At 39.4% G+C, this 21,828-nt stretch overlaps 1 protein-coding gene across 9 annotated transcripts in view; it reads right to left on the minus strand.

Moving 5' to 3' along the window:
- The window catches only part of SLC8A1 (solute carrier family 8 member A1), a 378,498-nt gene that overhangs the window by 66,094 nt on the left and 290,576 nt on the right, over window positions 1-21,828 (minus strand). For 5 of the 9 annotated variants that reach the window (XM_055327413.1, XM_055327411.1, XM_055327410.1 and 2 more), the window contains exon 3: window positions 164-267. In XM_055327413.1, the coding sequence (XP_055183388.1) occupies window positions 164-267 (104 nt within the window). Of the gene's footprint in view, window positions 1-163; window positions 268-797; window positions 905-21,828 lie in introns of all 9 variants that reach the window. The other 4 variants (XM_055327409.1, XM_055327412.1, XM_055327408.1 and 1 more) reach the window with 1 other exon arrangement.

The following is a 21,828-nucleotide window of genomic DNA, read 5'->3' on the forward strand; positions in this document are numbered from 1 at the left end:
GCACTTGTGGATTAGGGAAGGGAGATGAAACTGTTAAAGCTTCAAAGGAAATGAAGGATAGTACTTGGAGCCGAGGAAGAGGAGAGAGTTAAGTGTGAGAGTAGGAGACACGGAGAGAGAAGAGTACAATTTCTCGCTGGTATGTCTTTGTATACTCTCACACCTTTCATTCCTCTTCTTATCCATTTTGGTTCCTCAAGCACAAGGGAGAAACTGCACTCTTTCTCATATTCCTCACGGTCAAATATTCTAATGGTAATGATCTTCCTGTGGGAACACAAGACAAAGGCAAAACAAATGGTTGGAGTCACACGCTCATGCTAGGTGTTCACCAAGCTGCATGTTACTGTGATGTTATGCAGGGAGAACTGGCAACACATGGACCTCCAGAAGTATGTAATAGGGCATCATGGCTACTCTCAGCTGGCCCCCTGTGAGGTCTTCTCATTCACCACTTTTGCACATTCTTCCTGCTTCCATTTGGTGTCAGGAAGCACCCCAACTTAGGAAGAGAAATCAGAAAGTTGGCTTCATTTTGGCATGGCGAGTATCAGCACCACCTTTCCCAGAAATGGAGGCCTGATTGGCTGTGTTGAAAATTCCTATCTTGGACCTGCAATGTGCAGAGTGGCCCAAGTGGCCGATGGAGCCCACGGTGGCCCTGGGGCGAGATCTATGCCCTGTTACATAGGCGGAGGGATGTGTGTGTTGTGAGTCATGTCTGAAGAGTGCAGGCATCCAGGGGTGGCACAGGCCAGCAGAAGCTGTTGGGCTCAGCCCTGGAGCAGCTCCCCCACCTTTCTTCTCACTCATCTCCACCAGGCGGGGCTCTCCAATCTCAAGGAAGAAGGTCTTGTTTTTCTCATACTCCTCATCATCAATTACCTTGACTGATATTGTTTTGCTGAAACAGAGAAGAATAGAAATTGACGTACAAGGGGAAGAGGAAAGAGAAGAGAAGGGACATAGAGAAGAGGAAAGCAAGGTTAACGAGCTGCACTTCCAAACGGCAACTGAGAAACGTCTGTACTGTGACTTTGTTCTTCCAGAGTGGGTATGGGGTAGGTCTGAAGGACCGAGAGGTTACCCAATGTACCCCTGCCCAAGGTCATGGAATGATTTTAGAAAATATATAGCACTCAGGACTGAGAGGTTCATCATCATCATGAGAAGGAAAAGCAGAAGAACACAGATCACAATAATAAGAAAAGAAAAAATATATTTATTTAGTAAATGCCTTAACCTGTAGGATTCTCTGAGCTGTGCCCTGGAATTCACTCCTTTAGAACAAATCATTAAATCAGATCAAAATACCAGCAGAGGTTACCTGTGAGTGATAGGCTTATGGGTCTTTTTTTTTTTTTTTTTGCCTTCATTCTGCTTTACTGTATTTCCAAACGTAATATTTTTATAATACAATTACAAATTTATTAAAATAATAAATGTATAAGACCATCACAAAATAAAATCACGGCAGCCTGGGTGGCTCAGCGGTTTAGCACCGACTTTGGCCCAGGGCGTGATCCTGGAGACCAGGGATCGAGTCCCACATCGGGTTCCCTGCATGGAACCTGCTTTTCCCTCTGCCTGTGGCTCTGCCTCTCTCTCTCTCTCTCTCTCTCTCTCTCTCTCTCTCTCTGTGTGTGTCTCTCATGAATAAATTTAAAAAATAAATAAAAAAAAACAAAATAAAATCAAACTCTTTTATCTTGTCCCACCCAATGTCCTAGAATCAAACTCTTAATTCAGGCTAGCAGATTTTCCACCTAGATCACAAGGGGAAGATGTTCATATTTTATTTGTCTTTATAAAGATGAAAGCTGAGGGCTCCCAAGAGCTCTTTTGAAAGGTGGGGGGTGTGGAGTCATGACGTTATAGTTATTTTCATCCCTCCAAAGTTGAGTTTCAACTTTGACAAAATATACTATTTACACTACTTTCCAACTTCACCCATACAGCAAGGCACTTAGTTAAAAATTTTCCCATAATCTATTTCATTAGCGCTTCTAGCCTTAGGGTCCTCTGGTTGTGAGTGACTGGTAGACAGTAGGACAAATGCAAATATTACACAGATCTCAATTTCCCATAAGCATGATGACTCTGAAAATAAATCTAATAATGTCACCTTCTAAGTAATAAGGGCTTAATTACTTCCTATATTACCACTTACTCAGAGGCCCCAAAACACTTGTTTGCCCTTGAAAAATTTTTTTTCTAGGAACACTGGCCAAGAACATTTCTGACTAAAGTTTTTGAAACAATCAGTTTACATAGACACATAGTTTTAAAGTCATGGACATTATTTAGTTTTGGTGGAATTTTCTAGGTCTTCTAGAAAGAAATTAGTTTGTAATTTTTTTTTTTTAAGAGAGGGAGAGGGGCTTGGGGAAAAGGAGAGCACATCTTAAGCTGACCATAGAGCCCGATGTGGGGCTCGATCTCACGACCCTGAGATTATGATCTGAGCCAAAATCCAGAGTCAGACATTTAACTGACTGAGCCACCCAGGTACCCCTTTTTCCCTTAAATTTTAAATTATTGATCAAAGCCATCAAGTTTCATATAAATGAAGATGTAAGAAATGATACATGTGCTCTTTATTTCAGAATTGAATTTGACATTATAAATGAAATCAGGGATCGGGTGGCTCAGCAGTTTAGCGCCTGCCTTGGGCCCAGGGCATGATCCTGGAGTCCCGGGCTCGAGTCCCACATTAGGCTCCCTGCATGGAGCCTCCTTCTCCCTCTACCTGTGTCTCTGCCTCTCTCTCTCTCTCTCTGTGTCATGAATAAATAAAATCTTTAAATAAACAAACAAATAAATAAATGAAATCAAATTTACTCTACAAAAACCTGTGAAAAGTATATCCTCTTTGTCATCAAACTTATGCATTTTGGATATTGATTTCTATCTTCCTGTCTCATAAACTATAGTTGTACATCTCTCCTAAAGCAATCAGCCATTAGACCAAGTGTGGAAAAGTATTGATGGGCATTAGAATGGCTGGGCCATGCTACCATCTTCTGGACATCATGACCCAATACTTGTTATCAAGGCACTTCATGATAGGGTACATTAAGATGGATTTCATGTTGCAATGCTCTTATATTACCTAAAAACATTTGACTTCTTTTTCTCCATCTTGTACCCCCAACCCCTCCTGTATCTCATCACATATTTTATTAGATTGCATACATAGAGTGCAGGAGAGATGGTTGGAGTAGCCTGGCTAACAGGGTGAGCCTTTGTTTAGAAAAGGCTACCTGTTTTACTCCCAAAGAGCAACATGACCACACATTCAGAAATAAATAGAAACAACCAAAAAACATTGTTTCTTATTCTTGGCAAATCCAATCCTCTATTGTTTTAATAGCTTTATTTTCTACACTCTGAGTAGCTGATGAGTGTCAGAAATATGAAGCCCCACACAATTTGTTTGTATAATAAGATAAGCACTGAAATTTTATTTTTAGATTATTTACTGTTTATTGGATCATAATCCTTAGAGATTCCATATTTGATGTGACACTGGAATATCAAAGAAGAAAAAAGGAACCAGTACCTCTGTAGGTGCCTGGCAAAGACACCTAAAATAGATGGGATTTGCATAATGGCGTATTATTTGAAAATCATTAATAATACTATCAGCAGTGTCCTTGACAGGAGAAGCCATTAAATTATAAATTGATTTTGGTGCTCTTGCATAGTAAAACTATTAACAGGAGACTTGCTTATTAAAGGAACTTTCAGTCAATTTAAAGAGACAGGATGAAGTCAGTCCTTAAGAATTAGCCCTTTGAATCAAGAGAGGGAAAAATCAGAAGGGATTGCTAATGTTCACCTTTGGCTTCTCTCCTCAGCAAAGGTATCAAAGGTGAAATTAACCAATGTAATTTTTAAAGGAAATATCCTTAGGCTGTCCCTTGCTCACTTCCCAAAGTCTAATGCCACTTCTTCCATCACCTGGGAAGTTACAGGAGATGGGGCACATTTGGTGAGGACTCCAGTTATACTAGTTTGATAATCAGCAGAAGCACACCTCTGTTCCTCACAATTCTGCAGTGAGTATAGAATGTCAAGGATTGAAGGGACTTTAAGGGCCCTACCATTTGTACCCTCTCCCCCCCTACCCTTGCCCCTCCCACATTGCCACACCAATCCCATATTCATGGGGCTTTTGCTCTGTCACAAGGACTCTCTTTCCCTGAGAACATAGATTCATGTTGGCTGTTCTTTTGTTCTCTTTATCGACAGGAGACAGTGAAGTTTTATTTCTTTAGATTGACAGGTTAACCAAAACAAGAGAACAGACACAGCCCTTCATCCAATGACAACTCTTGCACTATTACAGCCCCAATAAGGAACAAATAGAAAAACTGATGTCATGCGATTTTCAACTACCATAATTATGAAGAAGGTAGTGAGAACTTTTCACTTGATTTTTGAAACATCTCTCTAAAGTTGAACAGTGTACTATAAAAATTATGTTTTCTGGAAACCAGCAAAGTAGTTACAAATCTTATAATAACACTAAGTAATTTCTCAATATGGCCAAAATTTTTATGGAAATATATCTTTGTTCCATTTCTAGGGAAAAAAAGGGATTTGATTTAAAAAGATCAATTTATTTATTGGAAAAATACTGGTCATTCCTTTCGATTTTTTTTGCAGTGCTTTTCCTTTGGTAATACTAAACCAACATCTACACTTGACTTCTAAGTTGCTTTCTTATCTGATGGGTCTTAAAAGATCTGAACACCTTCCAACATTCTACCAAGGAGTTCATATGTCTGGTGGTGACTCAGGTGGATGGTGGGAAAGGAAAGAAAGAGGTGACTTTATTAGTGGAGGTAAAAAAAAAAAAAAACCCACAAAATCTCTTTAACATATATACTGATCTCTCCTCAGTAAGCCAAAGTAACATCAGGACTTCTTTTTCTATTGCAGCCTCGATTTGCCCTTCTGTGGTTTCTTTTTCTCAAGACTGCCCTTGATGTTGGGAGAAGTGAGGAAAAAATGAGTTTGGAAGGTTAAAGAGAAGAAGAAACTCTCCTTTTAAATCCTCATGCAAAATATTTTAGTGAGGATTTCACATATTTAGATACTGCAGTGGCTGTTTTAAGAATTATTATAAAAAAAATTAAACTCTCCTTAGGCCTAATTAAACTCTCAATGGACCTCTGAGCACTTTACATTTCTTAATTCACCTGTGGTTCCTAACAGCCCTAGAAGTAACTTCTGCTACTCACATTCACAGAGGAAACAATGACTCGGAGAAGTCAAATAACTCCTGAGGTCACAAAGTGAGTCTCCTGTAACTGGTTCCAAAGACTGAAACCTTCAATTATATGATGTACAGTTTCCTTATTCATTCAGCTGTGCAGTATCTTTATGACCACTTTAAAGGATCTGGATCATTATTTTAAATTAATATAAAGGTTTATTGTTTTTTTTTATGTTAACAAGGACTACCTAGATTAGCAATGATAGAATTTCAACTCTGTTTTTAAAAGGAGAGGAGCACATCTATATGATGGCTGTTCTAAAAAGGTGAATCCTTGAGACAGTGGTGAGAAGTAATTGAAAAGTGCCATGAACATGTAGGGGCTCACCAATTCTGAGAGCCACCACCAGTAGCCTCAGCCTCACGGGGCTGGGTGGGGGGTGGGTGGTGGTGGTGGTGGTGGTGGTGGGAGGAAGGGGCTTATTAGAACTGCAGAGTCCCAGGATTCACCCCAGACCCTCCATATCAGATCTACATATTAACAAGATACTCAGATGATACTATGCATGTTCAAGTTTGAGAAGCATGGATCTAGAGAGGATCTAGAAGCATGTTTTTTTTTTTATTATTATTAAGTCAGATAATGAATTAAGAGGCTGGTAAAACCTGGGCTTGTGTTTTGGAACTGTCTGCATATTAGAATCACATGTTGAGTTTTGCAAATTTTTCAGGTAGGGCTGGACCCACTAGAAAGCAGTGAAATCAAACTCTCTGGTTGCGGGTCCCCAAGATGAATATAGTTTTTAAAAGGTTTTCAGGTTGTTCCAATATGCAGCAGGGACTGGCAACTAACTAATGGGGAGTAAGAATGTATGCCTGATGTTTAAAAGAATGTATTAAATAGATAAAATTGTCAGAAAGAGTCAAAACTAAATTTCAGATATAATTATCAATCTAGACTGAAAGATGGTAGAAACATTTTGCTTTGTTCTTCACCAGGGTTCTTTTCTGGATTACATAGAGTATTTAAAATTGTTTTCTCCTCTGAGGAAATGCTGGTCCTCCCAGGTTAACTTAATAGTATAGGTGAGAAAACATTGACAGCAGAGTTTACACTGCTGCAAGAGTGATTTCCTTTCCAACAAAGTGATAGGAAGTCTGGTGATAAGCTTTTACACAATGGAAATTCTATTTGGAGAGTAGAAAAACTATGGATTTCAGTTGCCACAGAAGAGAGTGCTCACATCTCCACTCTCAGAGAGCTTCTCAGCCATGTCAGTGAAAGACCACTTTTGTGGAACTGAAAACTTTCCAGGGCCACCACATTTAGACTCAAGAAAGAAATGACCCAGGATCCATCACATATGAAGGGAAAAGATCTGGCAACTTCTCTCATCGCAGAGTGATGTCAGCAGGTGAAGCAAATTTGAAATTTAATCCCCAGTACACCTGATGTTAAGAACTTCAAGATAAACTATTACTCAAAAAGACAAACCAACTTAAAAATGGGCTAAAGATCTGACTAGACACTTCTCCACAGAAAATCAACAAATGGCCAATATGTATATGGAGAGATGCTCAACATCATTAGTTACGGGGAAATGCAAATGAAAGCCACAAGAGATACCAATTCAAACCCACTAAGGGGCTAGAATGAAAAAGATAATAACAAGATTTGTAGAGAATATAGAGAGATTAGAACTCTCACGCTGCTGGCAAGAATGTAAAATGCTGCAGCTGCTTTGGAAAAACCTAGCAGTTCCTCAGAAATTTGAATTTAGAGTGATCATATGATCCAGCAATTCTACTTCTAGGTATATACTCAAGAGATTTAAAAACATATGTCCACACAAAAACTTAATACATGAAGATTCATGGCAGCATTATTCACGAGAGCCCCAAAGTGGAAACAACCTAAATATCCATCAACTAATGAATGAACATAAAGTGGTGTAGCTACACAATAGAATATCATTCAACAATAAAAACAAATGAAATTTTGACACATGCTACAAAAAGGTAGCAGGACATGCCACCCCAGGATATGCCACTTTGACATTTTGATAATGTGGAGATATAGGCACCTGAAAAATAGCAGATGCAGGGAGAGCTTTTCTCTGAACTCCCCTATCTGCCTGAAGACAGATACTCCGAAAGGAACACGCTTGTCATAGATCCCCTTTCTGGGAGTGTCATCAGCCATTATCACAAGAGAGGAGACTAGAAATAGTTGCCGCATCCTGACAAACTTTTTCACAAACCATCATATCTCCCATCTGTTCTTCTAAGGGTCTCTTCATCTTTCCTAAAAATCATTTACTTTCCCCGAAGAGACCTTTATCCCTTCCCCCTTTCCCTGCTGAGATGGTCTTTAAGTCTACATTTAAAAGAAAAAAAAATATTTATTTATTTTAGAATAGATAGAACATAGCTGGAGGGTCAGAAGGAGAGAGGGAGAATCTCAAGTAGACTCTGGGTGTCCCTCATGTATACATGGGATATACATGTTAATAAATTTGTTTTTTTCTCTTGTATATCTCTTTTATTACATGACCTTAGCCAAGAATTCTGAAAGGTAGAGGGAAAACTATTTTTCTTTCCCTACACTACAACATGGATGAACCTTGAAAACATTACATTGAATGAAGCCAGACACAAAAGTTCACATATTATATAATCTATGAAAAGTCTGGAAAATCCATAGGAACAGGAAGTAGATTAGTGGTTACCCAGGGCTGAGGGTTGGGGGGTAAGTGAGTGGTGATGATCAATAGCTATTGGTTTTCCTTTGGAGGGGGTTGAAAATGTTCTACAGGGACCCCCGGGTGGCTCAGCAGTTGAGTGTCTACCTTTGGGTCAGGGTACAATCCTGGGGATCGAGTCCCATAACCAACTTCGCACAAGGAGCCTGCTTCTCCCTCTACCTATGTCTCTGCCTCTCTCTCTGTGTCTCTCATGAATAAATAATAAAATCTTCAAAAAGAAAGAAAGAAAATGTTCTACAATTGACTATAGCAATAGTTAAACAATTCTGAAAATACACTAAAACTCATCGAATCACATATTTTAATTAAGTAAATCTACGATATGTGAATTATATCTTAATAAAGCTGTTATTTTTTTTTTTTAAAGCAAGTTCAGCATAAATCCTACTCCTCAGAAAGAACTGTTTCTTGGGTGAGAAAAGGTGGTAAGAACAGTTAGGCTTTTCAGTATGGAGTTTCAAATTTTGCTGGTCCTGCCAAATAGAACACCGAGTGCCACATGTCACAGACAAGGGGAGCCATGGGCCCCAAAGCTAAGTGCCATGGCTCAGCCTGTCAGCTCCACTGGTCCTCAGTCCATCCCCAGGTTCCCCACAGAATTCATCCCTCCAGGATTAAGAACTATTGATGCGGTACTTTAACATGCTAAGCATTTCTGGCGGCTCTTGCCTCAGGCCTGGCTTCCTTGGCTGGTTTCTTTTTCCCAAAGTACAGAATGTTATGGAAATGTCAGAAGTGGCATTTCCTTCATGGCATTTATTTAGAAAGAAAAGGCAAGGACTGTGATCCTAGGTCGTGCTGCTGCCCTTCACAGAGTCCACAGCTCTGTTTGCATCACTTCCAGCATTATCCAACACCCTCATTGGCATTGATTTCTCTGCCTACAAGGAAAGATGGGCTCACTATGGATTGCCTTTATATTCCTTGGTTTAAGTTCCTAGCACATTTCAGCTTTTATTTTTCTCCTTTAAAAATTGATTTGATGGGTGACTTAGGGATTTGGGATTAGGGAAAGAAAGGGTCAGTCAGAGACAACCCATGCATGTATTCTCATTTTCCTTAAGCGACACAAATCAACTCCCCTGTCCAATGAATATTCCAAATCAGATAAAAGCAGCTGCTATTTATATTATTTTCAATAACATTTTCCCATCATTTTTTACTTAGGAGAAATGTTGGGCATGGATTCGCTTGGGAATTTGCTCAAGGTCCCATGTTAAGTTGGGTCATTGAGGAGGGGCCAGGCAATACATGGCTCAGTCTGTTATTTCCTTTGATAACACATCAGGAGCATCAGACTGGGATGCAGATTACCTAGGTTCTTATCTTGATTCTGCCATTTTCTAGCTGAGGGATTTGGACCAGTTCTGGCATCTTTGTAAACATTAGTATTATCGTCTATCAAGTGGGGATAATAAAACTCACTTCACCATGATTGTGATTATCAAATCTTAGGTGTCATCAGTCATCAACTGTAGATGATACAACCTCATAGGTTGCAGCAATGATCGAATAATACAATGCATGCCAAATAATTTTGCAAAGGACTCTAAAATATTAGGAACAGCTGTTATTACTAGTTGAAAAGGAGTGGACTACCATTACTTGCCTATTTACCCAGGCACCAAAAGGAGCAGTTAGCAGATGGTGGAGGTGGTGGTCAGGAAATATTTGATGGGATGATGAGTCATATGCTCAAATTCACTCTCATATGAAGCTTGGGATCACACCCCATATGATGGGCTACCCAAGTACAGAGCCCTAAATTCAGAGAAGCAAGGGGGCACAAGGGTTACTGTTCGGTTTCTCAGTCACAGCTCTGCCGGGTCCCCTTTTACTACATCAACTAGTTATGAGGAGGGGTCTGAAATCATGCTTTTCCTGGAGCTCCTATGATGATGCAGAACCTGACGAACAGGGATAGTGCAATTCTGTAATTTAAATAGACTCTGAGGTAGAGAGTTGCTAAAGTAGCTAAACCAAAGTAATTCTCCAGGAGACCTTGTCATCTATGCTTTGATCTCTGCATTATCAAGTGGTAATTGAAATGATTGGTTCAAACAAGGCAAGATACAAGGACAGCCCAAATTCTGCTGTTTCCTGGGAATACCAGGAAACTTTTACAGAGCACTGGAGTGAGGGTTTTCCAATAAAACCTTGGTCTATTTCATTTTCTTCTGCTTACTTTCATAACAGAAAGGCCACCAATTTATTTTTTTTTCCAAATGCAAAATAGGAACAAATGTAATTCATTTTTGGTGTCTCTCCTTTTAGCATCGGCAGATTTAGTCTCAAAAGCAAAAGCTGTGAGCTACCTTCCTGTTCCTAGAAGACATGCTGGTTGACCACTTAAGAAACACTGCAGGGATCCTAGAGTTATTGTTCCAATAAAGAATATGCTAACAATTCTAGTATACCCCAAGGTTCTCTTCTATGATGGCAGGCTAATGTGAAAACCACATGAGTAAATGTTTAAGAGAAAAATGATATGAATGTGTTAAAAAGTGACCATAATTTTGTGATATATAAAATCGATACCTTACCATTGCCTCACTTCTCTGCAGTCAATAAAGTTCAGTCTTAAGGAGGGTAGAATCATAAAGGTCCTGGGTTTGTTACCTAAATGTGCATGCTGAGACAATTTGTCAACTTAGTGAAAAATAAAGTGGATGAAGCATTGGACATCATGCTGAATACAGATTTATGTCTAGATTTTTAAAAAATTGTTTATTGGCATTGTGCAAGTTCCATGATAGAGAGACTTTTAACCAAATGGTGGAGGGTTCTCTTCATATTGAAACTGCTCCCTTCAGTTGTCAGGACTACATAATTGTCTATAATCTGAGATCTTCACTGCATTCCTTAAGGGAATGAAAAAGGCCCCCAATTCTCTAGAAAATGTTGTTTTGACAAACCCCTCAAAGGTGAGAATAACATTGAATGGTTTGTGGCACCAAGCATCTTTTCTTTAAACTGAATACAAACATCTTTGGTTCAGTTTTAGAAGATTCTGTGAAGTCCTCAATTTGCCCCTGCCCTTTATAGGAATTTGGAATTAAGTGGAATTGATGCTGTTGAATTGCTAAGAAACTTTTGTTTTCCCATCCTTTTCAAAAGCTCTCTTCATATTGGACATTTTAGAAATTTTGGGGTTGTTACTGAACGCTCTCCAGAGATTATTTCTGCCTTTGGACCTTCCTCCTTTGTCAAGATTCTTTGTTCAAAGTAGAGTATCCCTGGAAGACAGTAGAAAGATTTCACTCCTAGAATGTTACAGAACAGCAGATAGTGTATGCTGAAAGCATCTCTATCCGAGAGAGGCAAGCTTTAAAAATAGAACTCCAAGAAACAGAGCCAGGCTTTCTTCAGTTTTTTTTAATTCACATTCTTTCTCTCTTTTCCTTCTTTCCCTTCCTTTCTCCATGGCCGCAAAACATTCGATGGCAAATCAATCTCTCTCTGCATGCATTCATATAAAATACTCTAAAAGACAAGATATCAGATATTTTCTTGAACAAATCCAAACTAAATCAATAATTAGTGAATTGTTGCTGATTTTTATATTTTGCATTTCTGTTACATATCTAATATTTTACTGCTATTTCGCATTAGATTAAGCCATCAATCCCTACGTGTTCATACTATATGTTTTATAAATATGTTTTGATTTTAGGTTTGCATTTCACAATGGGGACTTATGGTTTACAAAAAATTTAAAAAATAACAAATAATGATATTTATTGACTACCTACTCAGTAGGGTATAATAGAAATGCAGGTTGGGCTCAGATTTGTATATCCTGAGGGTGTCATGTAAGAAGCTCCCCACGAAGTCTATTAAACTATTCCAATGTTCATTTATTTCCATAATTAACATAATTATTAAGGCTAATTAATTATTAAGGACTCTTTGACCCTGACCATGCATGGCTCTGAGTGATTCTACGACACAGGTGGAGAAAATGACCTCCTAAAATGCTTTCTTAAGAAAGGGAATCAGGTTGCAAAATTCTCCCCCTGCCATTTACTAGCTGCACCTGTGTGAGTTATTTATTCTTTCTAAGGCTCAAGCTTCTGCTCTGTAAAGTGGTTGAAATGATGGTATTTATCTCATCTGATTGCTACAAACAGTAATTGTGATAATACATACAAAACGCTTAACACAGAGCCTGGCATATATTAAGTGCTAAATGAATATTAGCTATTTCTATTATGACCATGATAGATACTGTGTCACACAGGAACTGGGACTTTTGAGAATGAATGGCCTATAACTTCTGCAAGTGGCTTAATCTATGCATTAGTTTTCTCCTCTATAAAAATGGAATATATTATAGATATATTATAGATATAATCAATCAATAATGTGGTCCTTTTTTAAAAAAATCAAAATTTCAGTGGCTTTTGCTTTTCCTGATAATCTAGAAAAAAAAATCCTTGATTCTGAGCAGAATTCTGTCCTTGTTCATGTAAAATATCAGCAAGCCTATATTTTGGGCTCTTTTTCACTAAATGCAGTGAAAATAATATGAATTGCTTTCCAATAATTTGTGTTATTTCTCTCATATTGCTTTTCCTGCTTACTAAAGTAATCCTTGCTCATTGCTGAGAATTTGAAAAAGGCAGAAATTAAGAAAAACAAAAATCATCCATAAGGTTACCATTAGAGATCACCATTTAACATTTAAAAATGTTTGTGTTTAGCTTTTTAAACACACAACTAGGGGATCCCTGGGTGGTGCAGCGGTTTGGCACCAGCCTTTGGCCCAGGGCGCGATCCTGGAGACCCGGGATCGAATCCCACGTCGGGCTCCCGGTGCATGGAGCCTGCTTCTCCCTCTGCCTGTGTCTCTGCCTCTCTCTCTCTGTGTGTGACTATCATAAATAAATAAAAAATTTAAACACACAACTACAGAATTTGCACCGTATTGCATTTGTGTATCAATAAAATTGGGTGTCATGATTTTTCACCTAATGTTGTATTGTGAACATCTCCTGTGGCACAAAAATTTTTAATCCTTTACTTTAGAACAGCACAAGATAGTCCACGAAATGTCTTTACAACAATGTAATTAACTCATGTTTAGCATGAATGGATTGTGGGCCATTGTTTTTGTCTTTGTTGTCCCTATCCATCTACACTGATCTATACTTTATAGGGGAAAAAAAAATAAATAAAAAATAAATAAATATAGGGGAAAAAGCCAAAAAGTCATGAACTTTTGATACTTTCCTATGGATGCACTACCTGGGATCACTTCTGTTAGAGGTAAAGGTTTGTTTTCCCTATAATCTTCCTTCCATGTTTGGGTCCCCTCTGGACTCCTACCCTAGCTGGTGACCTTCCTCAGGTCCATCTCCTGTTAGCCTTTTTTGAAGTTCTTGTTGGAATCCTGCCCTGTAGAAAATTTGTACATCAGTTTTTAAATGGGGAAATTCTCTTCTCAGTCATTGCTAACCGTCTGACTAGTTTTGCTGGAAAATTCTTTCAGGAATCCTCTGCCAATGTTGTTTCCCTAGAAGGCCATTCTGGCTACCTCACTAAGCTCCTGTTCATTCCATAACAAATAATTCCTCATGCTAAATCATCCACAAATACCCACGATTATGCCCTTCTCCCAATCACCCACTCCTGTTTGTCATCAAAATAGCATGAGTCCATTTCTAGTCAAATTCAGAGCTTACCTTCACAAATACCCCACCCTCTAGCCAAGAAGCACAACCTCCCAGTCCTGGATCACAGAAATCGCCCTCTTCAGCTCCCCCCATACAGGTGAGCAAATAGACTCACTGACATTGGCCAACACCTCACAGCGAGGCAGCAGAGTCGGGATTAACATTCATCTCCAGCCTTTCAGCCCACATCTGGTCTGTGTTTACTCAGCTATTATCCTAGTGTTTTTCTCCTCTAGTGTTGCTGGCATCCAACTCATCCCTCTGGAGAAAACCTTTCCTTCCCTCCTCTTTCTAATGAAGTAAAAACTGGTGCTGATAACAGAGGGAAATGCGTAATTGTCTTTGTTAACTCCCTGCCTTTTTATCGCTGTCATGCTGATGAATGCTTTATAAATCAAATGGCCCATACCTTAGAAATATGGACTTCCTCTAGGAAGGATGGCTGTGTGAGCCTCAGACATGGAAACAGTCTGCAACATCCACAGAAACACTAAAGGAAGAAGAAATCAAAACCCACCAAGAGCCTTATTTCTACCTCAAGTTTAGCAGCTGACAATCTCTGCCTTTTCCTCTTGTCTCTTTCCTCCTTCCACCAGAGTCACAGGTGTACCTCTATTGGCCACTAGATAAGGAACCTAAAGATCTACTGGTACCGAGATGAGGATACTCAATAATCAGGTGTAATTTTTTTCCACTTAAAGCCTATAGTTCAATTTTAAAGGAACCCCATTTCCCTTAATTCAAAAAGAGTAATTATGGAAGGAACTGACTTTCAGCAATGAGGTGAGCCACAAATGCTCTGAATAGTGTGCCTCTATGTGGCAAAATACTTCTGTGGTGTCTAATTCAACCAGGCAAAAATTAAAAGTGATATAAATGGTGAATCAGAAATTATTACCAGTAAAATATCAAGGGCCTTGATATGCTCCCTGCTTTGTACTCCTGCTTTCCACTCTCTGCAAAACACAATGATTCACTGGCTTGGACTCTTGCTGAACTTTTCAGGGTAGCACTTATTATTTGGATGTTTAAATCTCTTTCAGGTACTCCACTTGGTTTAAAACTGCTCTGAATGGTTATCACTTCGGAGCTCATATTCTTAACAGAAGGGACCCAAGGCACTTTATAGGTAATCATCGCAAGAGAAAGTCAGCAAGAAGACAATTTAGCCTCCTATTGAAGCCGGCAATTTAAAGCTTAAAATCAGAATTAACCAAAAGCAAAATAGAGTTTATTGGCTTTGAACTGGAAATGTGTTTTGCCTTTTTCCCTTTTATGTTTTTTGTTCGTAATGGAAGTTTTCCCCAGTTAGAACAGGTTTACAGAACTCAAATAATGCCTTGTCTAGCAAAACTGAACCACTAGACCAAATGCAGTGAGAAAGTACTTGGTGAGCAGTTCTTAGATTAATTACAGGGGTTCTGATGAGATGCATTCAAAGTGCACATTGATTTTAGGAGGAAATCTGTAAGGAGGCCTTTAAATTTTTTTATTTTGTAATGGATTGTATATTGTTCACAGCGCTCAAAAAGCAAACCCTCACCATTATTTCAGCTTTTGACCCAGATGTAATCTTACAGGGAAGGATTATTGTTGTTATGATTTGTTCTATTTGACAAATTCTCTAGAAAGTCTGCACTCTTGTTCAGAGAATCTGGTAGGTAGAGGGGACATAGGCTATCTAGACTGGCACTTGCAGCATTGACATATTTATAGCTGTGAGCTGTAAATACAAAATGTAACAGCTCTTAGCAGCATGACCTTGGTCAATTCACTTTCCCTTTCCGAATTTCAATTTCAGCAAATGTAAAGTGAGAACCTCCCAGGGCTGACAGGAAAAACAAATGAAATACTCTATATGCATGAACCTTTTGCACTTGAAGCATTTTCAAATGTAAGGTGCTTTTATGATTACTATCTAGCTTCATCTCATTTCTCAACGGAGCAAACTGTGGTCTCTCAATTCCAGCCATCTTTCCGTTATGGCTTCCTCAGGTCCACTCTAAAATATGTATAGGGTATTAATATTAATCTTGCTATATTCATTTTGGAAAGTAACAACTTACTGTGTGAATGGTAAGGCAGTAATATCTGACACCTATCCATGGATCTCCTTTCAGAGTTGTATTTTATGTTTATATCATTAAAACTTGGAAATTATAGCAGCAGATAAAATTGACTGCTAGAACACGAGCTAATACTTTATTATGTATGTATTATGATACTGTCCTATTGGATTTTAACACTTGTACTAACTTTTATCATGTAGAACTAGTTTTAACTCGTATTAATTATAATATATCTTAAAAAATAGAGACATAAGGGAGATATAAGAGTACATCTCATGGATTGGTCCATGCATCCTGAATAAATCCTACTAATTCAGTAGAAGTAAGAATTTTTTTTAGTATTTTGTACTAATTAGTCCAGAAAAGTTTATTTATGGATTTTCCTCTCTATATCAACTTGCTGTCTTGGTATACCGTTCATAGGGCCTGAATACTTTTTTCTATTCAGTCATCTTTGAGTCTCTAGAATAATCAAAATCCTCTCCATACTTTTAACTAAATTACTTTCATGAGGTCAGACTTCCTAATATTGATATTCAAAGCTTAGTGAAGGCGGTGGTAAATTGAAAAGAATCCATAAAAACACAGTTCTGGGTCTTCAGAGCCCCAATAATGTAAAATCTTTTGTCCAGGCCATCAGTACTCAATAGCAACCCGGCTGCCAAGGGCCAGAATACCACTAAGTACATCACATGTGTTCCTCATGATAGTGAGCACAGTGCCAGCCTAAGGTATTTGCTTCATAGACATTTGTGATGACACAGCTATTCTTATTTTCACACGTTTGTACTTGAGTTTGCGTTGCTCTATCAAGATCTCTGAGATTTCTTGGTAAAAAGCAGCCCGCATATTTCTAAGATGAAAAGACATGCTCCCCAGTGTAGGTTTGGCCATGGGAGTGAACAAAATGGACAGTGTGTAGGTGATTCACGCTCATGACTTGGACCTCACTATGAAGGGCCAAATGAGGTTATCAGGCACACTTTAGATTCCTATGGCATGTTATTCTGTCCAGCCATTCTACAGACCTTTACTTAGTATCCAGCTATGTGTCAGGCCAGTGTTAGGTGTCAGGAATAGAAAGAAGAATATGAATCCACAGCTCAGTGGGGTGATAGGCATGTAAACCAAAGGTTACCTATATTACCTTATGTGTGACATATAAGCCAAAGCTTTGCGCAGATGGAGCTCAGAAGGTGGGGAACTTCACAAATAGGAATAACTGGACTGGGTCTTGAAGGAAAAGTAGACTTTTGCCAAGCAGAAATACAGCAAAGGCTCAAAAACAGTAAAAACAAACAAACTTGGTGCAAATAACAGAGAAATGAAAAGGCATGAGGAGTGTGAGGTGCGGGCAGCCCTGGTGGCTCAGCAGTTTAGCGCCACCTTCAGCCCAGGGCCTGACCCTGGAGACCTGGGATCAAGTCCCACATCGGGCTGCCCGCGAGGAGCCTGCTTCTCCCTCTGCCTGTGTCTCTGCCTCTCTTTCTCTCTGTGTCTCTCATGAATAAATAAATGAAATCTTAAAAAAAAAAAAAAGAAGTGTGAGGTGCTGTTGGGCTCCTGTTTTGGTGGTCGTGTTGGTGGAGGAGGCTTGACGGGAGACCAACCAGGAAAGAGGGCTTAGGGTCAGAAGAAATACTAAGTCACGTGGACACAATCTTTTAACAAAGAGCCAATCGGCCTTTTTGATTATGGGCTGCCATGATCAATTTTGACCTTAATGACAATCAATCTTACTGAGTAGAGCTTGTGCTGTAGAATAGAAAGACAGTGAACGAGAGGACAGGGAAGCAGCCATGTAGAAAATGCCATCTCTTGGATGGGAAGAGCCTAATGTCCCTGCCAGAGTAGCTAGCCAGGTATCCCGCCAGCAGCACATTTTGAGAAACTGGCCCCCAGCCTCTAGTCAAAGCTGAAGAGCTAGAAATGGCTTTAATTTTTTAAAAAGATTTTTATTTATTTATTTGTCATATTGAGAGAGAGAGAGAGAGAGCTCATGCACAAGCAGAGGGAGTGGCAAGCAGACGGAGAAGCAGGCTCCCTGCTGAGCAAGGAGCCCAAAGGGGGCCTTGATTTCAGGACCCCAGGATCATGACCTAAGCCAAAGGCAGCAACTCAACCACTGAGCCACCCAGGGCCACCCCCGCCCCTTGCTTTAATGTTTTAATTTGTTTTCTGTAAACTCTCCTTCCTGAAAACTTGTCTGTGGATTAGAGAAAACAAATTGAAATTCCATGAAATGGTCTCTCTGAGCTCCTCCTTTCTCTTGCAACAATCAATTTCTTACAGAAAGGTGAAGGTAGTAAAATACAAATTTTGCTGGAGAAAACATCAAATTGTAAAGCTGACCTGATTTTCATGAACAGAAAACCTAATTATCTACCATCAGTTCAGGTCTGAGCACATATTTCATTTTATTTCTTTCAAGTGTGAGCCGTTTTGGCAAGCTTTATGACAAAATATCTAGATGTACACATTGAATTTTTAAATGAAAGTATCAAAAACTGAAGTCTCAGGTTAATGAATTACATGGAAAATTGCTATCACATTACATTATCTTATACAGTATTGGCAGGAGGGTTGGTGAGAGAATTACAACCAAAGTGATGTAATGAAATGGAAATTTACAAGTTGGGGTGTAGAAAGGGTAAAAAGAATATTATTCTTCTGATACAGTGAGCAGTCACTAAGAGTGATTGATTCTTAAGTTACTTAGCAGGTTGGGTGTGTGTGTGCGCGTGCATGTGAGCCCATGTACATTCAGGAGTCCAGAGAGAGAGGAGACAGAGGGAGACAGAGAAAGAGAAAACAGAAAGAATAAAGTGTCTTAAGGTCTCTGATGAGAAATAGCAATTTACTATAGGAGGCAAATGAGATGTAAGAAGATTGAAGGCATGCATAAAAATGACGTCTGCTCCATGCTCTTCTTTGTTTAGGCAGACAGGAACAGTGACAGGTTGAAGGCAAAAGAGATAACCAGGGTTCAGCAGCAGCAGTTGGTGTCATGTCTGAGTGCCAGACCTGATTCATCACAGTGGGATGAACCAGACTGAAAGTGGATGAGACTGGAACAAGATGTAGCCCACTGGACAAGGTCAGGGGGCTGGAAATGACAGAAACTGTACAAAGCCATCCAAAGAGAGGAGGTCTATTAGGACACAGCAAAACATGGCACCCAGAAAGTGTGGAAATGGTAGATGGAAGAAGCTAGGTAAACCACTGTGTGGGATGGGCAAGAAAGCATGGAGCTGAGTGGTTCAAGGATAAAACAAAACCAAGAGATCTAAGGACAAAGCCCTGCATCCAGCATCACGTGACACAACCCCGTTCTCCTGGGAGAGAGAGGCACCAATCCACCAAGGGAAATGACTGCAGGAAGGATGTGCCTTCATTAGGATGAAGTGAAGTCCTGAAATCAAGACAGGAAGACAGAAACTGGGTAGGAAACCAAACCTTACTTTCAGATGGATTTCAAAAACCTAGCAGTTCACTGTTGTATTTTGTTGTCGTCTTTCTTGAGTGCCTGAAAGAATATGTGGGGTGCATAGCAATTTCACAGTGTTTAGCAAATCACAAGGCTGGACGACTGGAACTGGAGAACAGGTCAGAATCTGATGATCAGCAAACTTATTGTGATGCTAGGCTAGACTAGGCTAGAGGGCTAGGCTAGGGTTTCTAAAATCCCTCCTACTTCAGGTCAGGGTGGGGCAGGGTTGAGAAAGCTGGTGGGGATCAGTACAGGGGTGAGGAGAACTGAGGAAAGGCATAAAGCTGAGAAAGAATTTGGCCACCACCATGCCTTTCCTTGGACTCTTTCCCCCTGCTTCCTCTCAAATCTCTTCTGTATGGTTATGCCTTTCTTTGCGATTGTTTATAAGATATTTAAGTAAGAGTTGTTTATAATATTCCAAGATATTTAGGTAAGTGGTGTTTCCAATATTCCAAGGTCCTAAGTGTGGGAGCTAGCTGACATAATATTACGGAAGGCTAAGGAATTTTGTGGGGAGGAGATAATAAATCTGATCTTGATATATTTAATTTAAGCTATGATAGGTAAACGTCTTATCGTGTGGCTTTCAGTGAAGATGAAGTGTCTAGAGGAAGGGTCTCTATATATTTGTCATGCATATTGAAAAGGAAATTGAAGCCCTTGGTGTGACCTGATCGACTTTCCCCAAAGGAGTTACCTCAAAAAAAAATAAGGAATGTAGAATCTGATATTATAACATCTCTGGGTAATAGTGTGAAAAAGAGGAGACACACACACACACACACACACGAAGGCATCAGTTATGGGAAGGTGGGAAACTGAAACTTTGGGTAGGACATCATTTAACTTGAAGAGAGAGCCTCTAACATGTCAAAATCAGAAGATCCATAGAGGAAAAAAAAAGAGGTTTGGGCCAAGGTGAGACTATTGGAAATAAAGCCAAAGAGCAGTTTTGTGTAGTGATTTGAAGGAGTTAGGAAAGATTTTGAATTAGTATTAGTAATGTTGTTGGTAGTTTTAACACAAAAGAGAAAGTGAATGAGATGGCATATAGTAGGGGTAGTAGTAGTGAATGATGACTTTCTCACAGGAAGTGACCTGAAATGGATTCCTAGAGAAAAAAAAGAGAAATAAGACTGTAAACTTGTGAGGTCTGGAGGCATATGGAAGGAATATAATATCAGACCAATATGTCCTCAGCTCCAGCTGACCATTAAAATTTTCTGCAGAGTTCTTTAAAAAAAAAAAAAAAAAAAAAAAAAAAAAAAAAAAACCCAGACACGTAGATTTCTTGTCCTTCCCATAGACTCTTATTCTCTGGATGTATAGCAGAAGGGTGAGTGTGTGTGTGTGTGGGGGGGGGGGTTCTCTAGAGTTAAAAAGCTCCCCTAATAATTCTAAAGCAATGATCCATCCATTGGCATGAGGAAAATATTTTACTCTCCCTGTTTCTAGCCTCAGCCTACGGGGCTCAAACATCATTTAGACAAGAGCCTTTAAAAACCCATCTTCCATATCATCTCGCTTCCCATATTTAAACAGTTCACGAGGGGCACCTGGGTGCCTCAGTGGTTGAGTATCTGCCTTTGGCTCAGGTCATGATCCCAGGTCTGAGGACGGAGTCCCACATCGGGCTCCCCACGGGGAGCCTGCTTCTCCCTCTGCCTGTGTCTCTGCTTCTTTCTCTGTGGCGCTTACGAATAAATGAATAAAATCTTAAAAAAAAAAAGAGTTCACAAAATTTATCCTTTTCCATAACAATTTCTTAGATTGATCAGATATCATATTATCTATTCAGGGTAAAAGCAAAAGGTAGTTCTTTATAGCCTTTGTGAATTCTGCTCACTGTAATAAAGCAGGTAATTTATCTATCAAGTCTACTCTCAGTACATCGATTAGTGGTAACATCCATTTATTATCTCATTGAACTACTAAGTCTATAAAGCATTCTGCAGAGGGGGTATTCTTTATGGTAGACCAATTTGTTCTGTAACCTGTATAATTGTTGCTCAGAAGATCTCATGGAAATGCTCCTGGACATATTACATACATCAGTAGCTGCAAATAAAACGAAGTCTGGCATTTATTATTGTGGAATTGCACCAAGTTTGTCTGGCACTACTCCACAGTCATTTACCCAGTTCCTATTCAGGGGCCAGATGAAATAATATTCACTGTGCTTCAATAGTGATATCCTTCCTGATAAATTTAGCACTTACTGAGGGATCCACTTTCCACGCATGCGGTAACTGCACCATTTTCTCTGAGCCCAGAGATTATTGGCAGGAGTTAAGAGCTGGTGCCTCAGGACGGAGCTATAAGTTTATGGTGTGGTATCTAAGGCTGGAAATGGAACTAGTAAAACCACAAATGCCAAAGACATCATAAAGAAAAATGTTCCTTAGGAGGAACTTGCCAATTTCTGGGCAATCCATTATTCTCTAACCTACACGCTGACTTTTATGAATAAAACAGCCTAGGAAATGCATTTAATTAAGCAGACAGTTACGATAAAATGAAGTGCCTTCCCTCTTTAGCAAGAGACCTCTCTTTCATCTCCTCCCCTGGCTTGCACCCTTGCTCCCTGGTAGATATGCTCTTA

Source organism: Nyctereutes procyonoides, unplaced genomic scaffold, assembly GCF_905146905.1.
Source record: "Nyctereutes procyonoides isolate TBG_1078 unplaced genomic scaffold, NYPRO_anot_genome, whole genome shotgun sequence".
Lineage (NCBI taxonomy): Eukaryota > Metazoa > Chordata > Mammalia > Carnivora > Canidae > Nyctereutes > Nyctereutes procyonoides.